At 39.3% G+C, this 11,600-nt stretch overlaps 1 protein-coding gene across 1 annotated transcript; it reads right to left on the bottom strand.

Annotated features, from left to right (window-relative positions):
• Positions 1-448: 448 nt before the first annotated feature.
• LOC111225227 (purine nucleoside phosphorylase-like) lies at positions 449-11,141 on the bottom strand. The gene is made up of 6 exons (XM_022749969.1): positions 10,975-11,141; positions 7,960-8,123; positions 7,762-7,865; positions 4,449-4,624; positions 4,183-4,373; positions 449-3,154 (listed from the first exon to the last, which is right to left on the bottom strand). The coding sequence occupies exons 1-6, from the start codon at positions 11,121-11,123 to the stop codon at positions 2,958-2,960; spliced, it is 981 nt and encodes a 326-aa protein (XP_022605690.1). The 5' UTR covers positions 11,124-11,141; the 3' UTR covers positions 449-2,957.
• Positions 11,142-11,600: the final 459 nt, after the last annotated feature.

The raw sequence follows: 11,600 nt of genomic DNA, 5'->3' as shown, positions 1-11,600 counted from the left end.
CACACACACACACACACACACACACACACACACACACACACACACACACAAATGTGTGCACTCATCCGTGACAGAAAATAACAGCATCTAGATGTCATCTGCAAGTTTTTTTTTATGTGGCAGCAGCAACATTTTGCATGAAAAGGAATTGCTTTAATTCAACAGAGACATAGTCGATTTATGTTGCAGGTAAATTACTGTATATTCAAACGCGAGACCCGGAAACAGTAAATATGATTAAACAGAGCACACAATAGAGGTTATTCAGTGTAACAGATACAGACATGAGGAAGACAACAGAAGACTAACAAGTAAAACAAAATGCTAAATTTGCTGTTATGGCCATACAGGGAAAAAAAGGAAGCATCGTAGTAAAAATTAATTCAGGCTTTTTTCTGAGAGTAGTGCTTCAGAACTAAAATAAAGAAATCATGAATCTTAGAATTAATTCACTGTGTATAAATAAGTTTGTTTATTGTGTATGGAGCAGCTCCAGATTTTACATTTCGATGATGGAAGGCTTTGTTCAGAGTGGAATTCCCCTTCAAGACTTGCATTAGCATCTTGATGTTTAGCCTGATACAAATGGTCTAAGAGGTGGACTGCTGATCTAGGACTTTTCCGGCCATTCGAGCTCTAATGAATGAGACGGTCAAGGGAACCTGGCAGGAGGTCCCAGATCAGCGCAAAGAAAATTGAAAACTGCAGGCCCGGGTATTATAACCCTCCCTGATATTACAGTGTTACGGTCTCTAGTTGTGCAAATAAAATGGATACAAATGCAATCCGCCACAGAAAAACCTTTCAGATTATATTATATTTTCATCGGGATTCATTAGGTTTCTATATACAAATCAACTGATCTATGAGATCACTAAAGTTATGATCTCTCCACTATTGGACAGGCTTCTCAGACACTGATTCAGCTGAAACTTGATTTCTTTCTTCAGAGATCCTTCTTTTTGTCGGAGAACCGACGAGGATTTAGATTGACATGCCACTGGCATTTTCTCACTTTTTTTTCCATCGATAAATACATTAAATAGTTAAAATAAGCAATTTGTCTGCTTCAAAAATAAACAGCTCTGATTTGTTCATAGAAGAATGTAAATAAACCTACTTTGATTTGTAGCTAAAATAAGTATTTGTGCATCAGTAATAACAAGCAATCACAAAATAAAGGACAGTAGATGCCAGTTGGTCCCAGTGATCCTGTTTGATCACAAGCATTATTCTATACTCTCTCATTAGCAGCTATTATTATGTGGATTCACTTGTAAGAAATGAATAACCCCTGCTTGGTTAATGGGCTGTTTTCTTAAGCCCTGCACTAACACGGAGACCAGTCCATAAGTGCACAGCGCCCCCGAATACATCAAGCTGATAGATGGTAGTTGCTATATATTGCTCTTGCTAAAGGCATATAAGACATATAGCATGTGTACATGTAACAAATATAAGTATATAAGTAATGGAAGGTTAATACATTTTCAGTAACAACGTGTAAACCGTTATAACAGACAATCAATAAAAGAAGAGGTGTGAAAAACAAATCATTTTGCTGAGTCTCCATCAACGACAACAGGATGATACCCAGTGATCGTAAAGATTACGACACAATCATCTCAGTATATCTAGAGGCTGCATGTGTCCAGTAGTAGCCATTAACAGTCAGTTGCATAAACTGACTATAAAGTTGTCTCGTATTCATCGCACTGTTTAGATGCACTCAGATATTCAGGTTCAGCTATCAGAGGAGTCCCAGTCTTTTTGTGCGCTGCCACGCCAACTCTAGCAGGCAGAACAGGGCAAGCCTCAACAACCCTACAGCTCTAATGCAGCATAGAGACAGTAGCCACCACAGTGTTCCTAGTACAATTAGTGATCCATGATCTGGGATATATGAGATCATGGTCATTTTAAATAACAGACTGGTATACTTTAATTATTAGACATATTCTCAGCCACTGCAATACTCAATTTAGATTCAAACAAACACAACAAAAGTCAATATGTCACTCGAGGAGTTCAGAGACACCCATTATAATTGTCATTCTGAAACAAAGTCTCCCCGCATTTCCTTACCCTGGTTTCCACATCCAATGATTCATGTGTGCCATTTATTATTAAAGAGCAAATAGCAGCTCCTGAAAATCTTGGTTTTTTTTTTCTGGCCTGCATTGGCTTAATTTCTCACCTTGCTGCAGTCATGCTGACGAGGGTGTGTCAGTGCATCAGTCATTGTTGGGTGTGGCAACAGGTGCAACAGGCCTGTGAAAGCTTTTCTGCCTGATGTTAAGTTACTCTTGAGGTGTTAAAAATGGCGTACCTTCGAATCACTAATCATTAGCCCACTACTTGCCCCAAAGGGCCTGGACAGTGCTAAATCAAAGAATGTCAAAATCCAAATAAAAAAAGCAATCCTTGCCGTATTTTAAAACTTTTAACTCAATGGCTAACTGGCTCCTTGTTGCTTTCACTTTATAAATACCACAACACCATCATGTTGTTGTTGGCTAGGCCAGCAGCTCCGACTGTAAGGTCTCCATGTATGTGACTCATGGGGACTAGATCCAGTCTAACATTTCCTCATTTGTGAAAGTCTTGATATGATAACAATCAATAGCAAACCAGCCTTTTCAACATTGATCAAATGCTTGGGATGTGTCCAACTATTATGCATGTCTCTACAGTAAGTGACATATTGACATTCATTTTTAAAAAAGAGTCTGCTCTCAACTTCAGAAACATCTCCCTCCCTCCCCTGGTTAACCACATTACCCAGTATTGACTAAGAACCTATTCACCCAACTTGTACAACCCACCATCACCATTTGCACATACATGTTACCTTTTGGTCAAAGCTATGATTATCACGTCACCAATCACTTTGGAGGTTGGAAATCTTTTTTTTTTTTTTTTTTTTTTTTTGTGCCGACAGATTTCAGTTGAAAGTACTAGATCTTGGTGATGAGGTGGCTGACGAGCCTCTGGAGGTCCTCGGTTCGGCGCTGGGTGGTCTTCAGCACCTCTTCGTGGTTTGCTTTCTCATTGCTGTCGTAATCTGTCACAACTTTGTTGGTGATGAGGGACAGACCCAAGACACGCAAGCCACAGTGACGAGCCACCACCACCTCTGGGACTGTGCTCATGCCTAGACAAGAGGAAGAAGAATTACACAGATATAAAACTCCTTTATTATTGCAGTTCCATTCAACAGTGAACTGTGTAAAAATCTGTGAAATGCCCCATTCATATTTTGAATTTATGAACTGATTATCATTTGGCTGTTCTATAATGATTATTCTTTCAAAAACAACATATTTCTATACACTGACCACAGCATTACTGCTATCACACACACAATATTGAGACTAGAAGCTGACAGCTGCATCATTTCATATTTCTCTGCAGGGTTCTAGAGAAAGAGAAAAGTGAACCTAAATTGAGTGTAAGTAGAAGCTGTGTAACAAGACTGGCCTTACACAAAAAACAACCCCACAGGTCGTTAGTGCAATCAGCTTATTGAGACCAATTTTATTGTTAAGCGACATCTAGCGAGATGCCATCAACACTGGACTTTAACATGGGAGACTGCTTGTTTCTGTTTGACATGAATGTTCTATAACCTTAACCTCATGTTTATTATTGTAACCATGACAACAAAGGTCTTTTAACTTTAACAAAGTACTTATTTTAACCTGAGTCGTGATCTTTCCTTAAACCTCACCGGTTTGTTTTTGTGCCTAACCAAACTTTTACTGTAGCACTGTCACAACATATGCTGGTTAGTTATTTAATTTTCAGTAGTGATGTTTAACAGTTTGTCTGCACATCTAGTGTAGTAGTAAGATGTTTTTAACAGTCTATGCATGCAATGGGAGGAAGTTGAGTTGGTTTGGAATTGAAATGAGAAAGTTATTGATAAAGATCTACAGCTCTGTGTTTTTAGGATATAGCCTATTCTATTTTCGGCAAATCCACATCATGGAAAGTCATGCTTTGGCTTCTAGCAGTTCCTATTCAGGGGATGGATACCACTGCAAAATTCACATGCTGTCTGTATTTGTTCAGGGCACATAATTTTTGAACAGTTTATCTTCTATTGTAGATGTACTGTTAAGAGGCTTTCCCACACCACGTCAATATTTCTTTATGTGAGCACAAGGGAGCTGCACTAACCCACAGCATCAGCCCCCAGTATCTGCAGGACTCTGCACTCTGCAATGGTCTCATATGTCGGTCCAGCCAGCATACAATAAACCCCCTCCTGCAGGAAGCCGTCGCAGTCCTGCTCCACTGCTGTCTGCTTGGCCAGGGCCATCAACTGATGGTCATACGCATCTGACATGCAAGGGAAGCGCACTCCAAACCTGCAGGCGTATTAAATGAATGAATTGGATATAGCAATAGCAATGTCCATGTTTCACATGATGTTTGTGTTGTACCTGTCATCATTGTGCCCACAAAGTGGGTTCTGCCCTGCAAAACCAGGCATGTTGATGTGATCCTTAATGAGCATGATGTCTCCCACACTGTAGCTGCCATTGAGTCCCCCCGCTGCGTTTGTAACAATCAGAGTTTCCACACCCAGCAGGAAGAAGACTCGCACTGGGTACGTCACCTGGAGAGATAAACATACTATACTGCAGAGGCAGACACTGGTGTTCCTTTTGTTGTCTTGATGTATGTTAGATTACTACAAACAGAATTTACAAGATGGGGGCAGATAGGAACCATAGAGGAGGAAACACATCACATGAGAGGGCAATATTTTAAAAGGGACAGCTTCTGCATGCGCTGATGTCAATAGACACTAGGATTTTTATTACTGTAGGTTCTGGCGTGTCTGAAACAGTTGTGGTTCTGTACCAACCTTTATAGTGCAGCTGATGGCCTGTAAATAACTGTTGCTACTGTTCACTGCGGTCACATTTGGAAATTGCTTTTTCTATTTCACATTTCTTTGCAGCTTGAATTGAAAGTGCTCGGCTTGTTAGTGCAGAAAATGTTTTCAAAGCACCCTGGTTTCTTGATAAGGTCATTTTGGAACATGAGGTTGTTTGATATAAGTGTGGATATGATTTTGTTGGACCTGGACTTGTGGCTGTGTTGCATATGTAACAGAGGAACTGTCAGTGGTTAAATTGTAGTAGTGAGCTGTAAATGGTGGGTTGACTTTATTACATTATTTGCCAAAAGGCAAATAATATAATACATTTTCAGTCATAAAATATTATTTACACTGCTCTGCTCAGTGTAGGATTTTATTCAGTTTGCTAATATAGGCTTAAGGACGCAGAACAAAGTCTACTTCAACTTCCTTCCTTATAATAATATGGTCATAATGCATCTGCCCTTCTGTTACTCTATGTATGAAACTGGATTTTATGATTCTGTGAAGTCATTTGGATCATTTTATGTGAAAATGGCTCATCACTGCTGATGATAAAATATAACCAGAATGCAGTATCTCCATGGGCCAAAGGCCAGTCCCGCATTGTCACACTGGGTGGTTTTCTTACTTTCATCATAACCCTGCAGCTGATCATTCAACAAACATAGTAAATTGTTAGCCAAAGTTGTACATGGTCTGCCAAGCTCTGGCCAAAAGGCAACGGAGGACACCATGTTCACACAACTGGAGATGATAAAATTACAAAATCGTGACAGGATGAGATACAGTTCTCTGAAAGGGTTTGTCAAACGATATGAACAGAAGGCCCGTTCGAGCTGTTGGAATTTGAACAACAATTATCTATTTTACAGATAAAAGTACTAGTCACCAAAACTGAACAGTTATCACTACAGCCAGTGTCAGATTGGAACATAAAAGAAAGAGATTTGGCACAAAATCAATCATGTGTCTTGCCCTTGTGACAATAACAAGGTAAGTTTTTATTCACATCCATGATTTAAAGATTACCAAGAGAAACGGTGAAGATTTTTCTCAAAGTGATTGACAAAGTCAGAGTTCAAACTGTCAGCTGTAGCTCAGTTATCCTGTATAGAATGTCATTTGCATCAGCAAGGTTTCGAAATGCAGAAGCAAGTTGGCTTGTGACAGAAACTGAGACAAGTGACATGGTGACCCCTCAAACTTCATTTGATCAAATGTATTTCTAGCATAACTGATGGTAAAGTAGATGAGACCAATAGACTATGTAATGCTGAAATCGAACACATTTACAATCAATCCAACACATTTAGCAACATTACTACAACGACCTCTGTATGGATTGCCATGAAATGTTAAATGTTCAAATGATCTATTATCTCACCATAAATCAAAGTTTAGAGAAAAAGCCCAAAAACCAAAAACAGACTTTGTTTTTTCTTCTTTCTGCTCCCATTAATCATCTCACATCTATCTGCTGTTCCTGTACATTAAACTGTATATGAAGTAGTTCAAACTAGCTCCAGCTACAGCTACAACATGCTGCTCACACACTGATGCTTCAGTATTAATCATCTAATGATGTCATATATAATAATATATAAGTCAGAGGGACCAAACTAGTGCTTTTAATTTAATACTAAATTTTGCTGCTAATATTTATGTGCTTTTTACATATGTTGGATTTTTCATGCAGGACTTTTACTTGTAATGGAATATTTTTACATTGTCGTATTCATACTTTTTACTTAAGTAAAGGATCTGAATACTTCTTCCACCACTGGCATTTTCATTGTGAGCATGTTAGCATGCTGATGTCAGCATTTAGTTCAAAGCACCATTGTGCCTAAGTACAGCCCCACACAGTCAGTTGCATGGCTGTAAACTCTTGTTTTTATCTTTTAATACATCACAAAAAAACAGTTAATTCTTAAAGTTGTTTACAACTCACCTTTAGCAATTACACTCTGCTGCCCTGACTAATTAAAAATGTCACTAGCGAGTACACCCCTGGTCAATATGACTAAAATGTGAAGTAATTTAACAAATCCTGTCCATTTAACACAATTTACTTGTTTTTAGCCAAAGTTCTAGAAGAATGAAGCCAATTTATTTGAAATGTTTGACTAACTAACTACAACAAAACTCAGTATACCTTTCATTAGCATTAGAGAGATTCCATTCTTTTATTTTTCTAATATTTCATATGACAGATTCTATCCTGCTGTGTATGGATGATAATCTGAGCGAAGTTGTTAGATTGGATTCAACTCAGTGGACACACTTGGTCAGGACACAGTTTCACTTTTGTATTCTTTAAAAACCTTTGTGTGATTTTTGGAGTGATGGGGGGAGGGGGGGTCATCTTTTCATTCAGTATTTGGTTATAGAAACTTACATTGATATTGCCATCTATAAATGTCATCTCCTCTACTCCTACTCCTTCCTCAGTCACTGAAACTTCCCACGGATAATCTTTGCGCCAAGTCAGACGCAGTTACCCATCTGTTTTTCAATGTAAGGTTGCTTAAATGTTCAGCAGCGTATGTTCAGAAGCCTATTAATGATTATTAAGTCTCACAATCTGGTTTCTTACTTGTTCAGGCAATCCCTCACCATGTGGAGCCGTGTTGCATTCGACACAACCCAGGTCAAAACTAAGGAAGCTTTGGTGTTCACAGGTTATTTTATGACCTTGTTCATGCAATTAGCCTCAATTGGAAATCACTGGTGTACTCACTTTTGTTGCATTGTCTTGAAAATAATGCAATCATACATTTGTCACATTTTAACATTTTGGTGATATCGCAGAGAGGTGTGCTCACTTTTGTTGTACACTGTAAACTTTACATACTGTTGCTTACCATGTGTATGTTGTAGCCCTCGTAGAAGTGAAATCTCCCCTGCATACAGACACACTCGCGACCCTGCAGCTTCCCAAACACCAGCTGACCGGCATGACCTGGCACTGTACAGCACACATACAGTATGACCCCATGTGTATGTGTCCAAACCACGTATCATTTGTTTTTGATGCAGTGCAATTGACAGAGATAACTTACCAGTGCTGGTGGGGAAACGTGGGATGTCCTTATAGGGAAAGACAGTCTTGTTGTCCAGCAGATCAGCCAGACCGCCCAGGCCTGAACCACAGATGATGGCCACTTTAGGACGCTGCTTTGTGTTTTCCAGCAGCCAGTCTGCTGTCTCCTTGTAGTCATCATAACTGTATATGAAAATAATGGAAAACTAATGATCAATATCACATATTACTTAACTTTATCTCTGATAAATAAGTTGCACATCTCACGATAATTACAATCATAACCATCATCATTATCAACAAGGAATAAACACCAAAAATACTAATCAACATCTGTCTCATGTTTAGAATTGAAGTCTCACTGTCTGAGGAGGGAATTCTGGAATATGAACAAAATGACAGCTAATGTGAACGAAACATATGTGACTGTCTCTTTTAGCAATAATATATTTAAGGTAGATGGTGTGACTGAAATGTGTGTGGGATTACATAATTAATATATTTGTTGATCAGCAGAGGAAAGTATTGAATACAGCACATGTGCAAAAATAACTGCAATAAAAAAACACAATATACACAACAATATAAACAATATTTCAATTACATTGAGAAAAGTAGGGAGTGACTTTGCTGAACAGAACATGAAACAGCAAACATACAGTTGTTTACATGTGTATAGACACTAATTCTGCAGTAGAACAGGTTCAACTGGCAACCTTTTTAACTACTAAGCACTAAGTAAGAAAATGCAGGAAGTAAAGTCAGTTTGGTTCAGCTAAGGCTTTTTGCAAAGATAAAGAGATGAGTCTGCAAGAGGTTTATTAACATAACTGGTTTCCATTGAATGTTCACACGTCATGAAGACGTTCTGATAATGAATCAAGTTACAGAAACTAACACCAAGATTCTGCTCATTGGAATATTATCCCTTATTCTGCAACAGCCATGCTAAATAGTAAAAGATCAGCTGCAGGGGGAAACACTCCTGGAAAGGAAGAAAATATAAATAATACATTGTGCAACACACTCATGGGGTTTTACTTTGCCATTTTAAGTGTACCAGCCAAATTATTTTTCAGGAATGTTGATTTGATTGGGAATACCTCGAGGTGTGACATTATACAAAGTCTGAAACTGGGTTTTAATTCTGGTTATAAATCTGGCTATAACCTTGCTAATGTTTCCTCTATGCCCTTAATCTTTGTTATTAAAACACAATGACACTTCAGGCTCCAGCCTTCACCAGACCAATCTGCAGCAGGAGAGAGCCTGATGATTTGGGGCTCATTTTAGAGCTACCATCTAAAATGATGGCTACATCAGACTGGCCTGGGGTGCTCAATCTTCCCACCTTTCCCCTTTATTTCCTTATTCAATTCAAGTTAAAAAGAAGCTAGGAAATCTTTTATTACACTTTGTATCTGGGGCAGACTGTATGTGTGCATGGTGCTCCACCCATCCATCTGAGTGGTTTCCAATTACTGTGTGATCATAATACAAAAACAAAGCAGAAGAGTATTTCTGTTTTCTCTAAACTCTGTGGAAGAATTATACTAATACCCTACAAGTAATTCTTTCAGTCTACAGCACAGACAGTTGTGACACATGGGTTGTATGCCTGTCGTTATCAGTCTGTCAGTTGCAGAAGTTGCCCTTCACATAATTCTTCAGGTGGTAATGGCAGCGTTACACTCAAACACACAGCCACACCCACACTCGGGCAGGCAGATGGGTGACTGCTATATTTGCACTTGAGACATAAACAGGTTCTTTGGATTGGTGCCAGCAGAAAATTGGGAATGTATAACAGCAATTCAGGTCACTGAACCTGATAAATGAACATTTTTTTTTGTAATCAGTGATTCATAAACCCCAGAAACTTTGAGACATCAGCAGTGATATGCCACATGTAGCCTCACCATAAAACAACATGATCTCTTACCAGACTTCTCATGTGTCTGTAATTCTCTTGTAATGCTTTTTTTCCCCATGAGAGTCAGTGAATTGTTCTTATAAATAAAGAGGCTGGTCAGGCTAAAGAAACTGAATTATTCTCTACATGTATGTATGAATTAATGATTAGCTAACCAAACTGACAACTAACTACTAAGAAAAGCGTTTAAACAATGTTTTCAAATTTATAAGATTGACTTTGCAATACTATCTTGTTATTTCTGGTCCAATTACATTTCTCCTGATGTTTAAAGCAACACAAAACGAATACCTGTCATATTGATTTGTTGTTTTATGGATGTTGATGGATCAAATGTGTTTGTTTTTTTTATTTGTTCTTTTAATTAAAAACAAATACAAACCCTGTATCACATCATATGTAGTGTCTGTGCATGTGTCACATGCCTTTGACAACGCAGTATGTATTATGTAACAGCAAAGTAACAGATTTTACCCAGAGCAGGAAGAGAGCTCGTGGGCTCTCTCCACTCTCGTGGAGCTGTCCGCGGTGCTGCCGGAACTTTGTATTTATATTCAGGCGCCAGAGCAGGGAGCGGAGCGGAGCGGGACCCCCCCACCCCCACCCCCGGCTGCCTGCCACAAAATACTTGGCAGACACATTACAGCCATTAAAAAAAAGCGTGTCTGACGAGTCTGGACTGTTTCTAGGTTTCGATGCTTTGAGTGGAGCAGAAACAAGAAGAGGAGGAAGCCAATGTAAAGGAAAGGAATTTGACTTGCATATGTAAGGAATAAGCAGAACTTTATAGACAGATACAATATAAGTGTATAGCACCTGTAACGTACACGATTACGTCAGAGTGAGAGGTGTCATCCTAGGAGGAAAACCCCCACAGGCTGCTGTAATCCTCAGAATAATACGTTCATGTTACTGTTGCCTTTTTTCTTTGAACGATTCTCACACAGCGCAAGGTGCTTTTGAGAATTTCACTAATTACAGAGGCGTTATTATTTGAACACCACTGGATCCCCCATAATGTAATTAGGCTACATGGTAGCCTTGACGACCATGAGGCTCATTTCACACCATTTCACCATCATCCAGCCTTATCGGTCTTACCTGCACTGACTGGGGGAGGAGGACGCCGCTTCCATATCTGTTGATGAATGTGAACAGTCTACCGATAAGATGCTATTTGTGTCGTTTCTGACAGGCGCTTTCCTTGCTGATGGAGGTTCTGCTGCTGCGGACGGAGTGGCGGAGGTCATGGTGCGCGCTGACGTCACGGCGTATATGACAATGAGGCGGGGCCTCAGCAGATTGCCGGTCCCTTTGAAGAAGACTAAATCCAATTTTCTACCAGGCTGGGCAGCTCACTGATCCGTTCACTGGGAGAGACAGGGCTGGGAACAGAGGGAGAAACTGAGAGGGAAACAGAGGGGAAGAGAAATGGAAGAGGCAAATGATAAAATCAGCAATAATAGATAAATATATTAAAGACCAAAATGACCTAATGCTACACTTAAACACTTCTAAATGATATATGCCTGAAGCATGATGTAGCCTACAACTACTTCCTCTCTTTCTCTCTCTCTCTCTCTCTCTCTCTCTCTCTCTCTCTCTCTCTCTCTCTCACGCACAGGCTACAACAATTCAAAGTGCTGACTCATGGGTTAGAAGGGAAGAATGACAGCAATGAGCAAAAGAACAAACAACTAGTCCGAAAAGCTATAACTATAGGCTAT

The sequence above is a fragment of the Seriola dumerili genome, unplaced genomic scaffold (genome assembly GCF_002260705.1).
Source record: "Seriola dumerili isolate Sdu_G_001 unplaced genomic scaffold, Sdu_1.0 BDQW01000147.1, whole genome shotgun sequence".
Lineage (NCBI taxonomy): Eukaryota > Metazoa > Chordata > Actinopteri > Carangiformes > Carangidae > Seriola > Seriola dumerili.
Note: the sequence above shows the minus strand (reverse complement) of the source record. Positions and strands in the feature narration are given on the sequence as shown.

Excerpts from the sequence above, each read along its gene's own strand:
- LOC111225227 (XM_022749969.1), bottom strand. The coding sequence starts at position 11,123 with ATGACCTCCGCCACTCCGTCCGCAGCAGCAGAACCTCCATCAGCAAGG. Across the intron at positions 7,866-7,959 it reads ACGTTTCCCCACCAGCACTG|TGCCAGGTCATGCCGGTCAG; the intron begins GTAAGTTATCTC and ends TGTGCTGTACAG. Across the intron at positions 3,155-4,182 it reads ACTGGGGGCTGATGCTGTGG|GCATGAGCACAGTCCCAGAG; the intron begins GTTAGTGCAGCT and ends CCTCTTGTCTAG.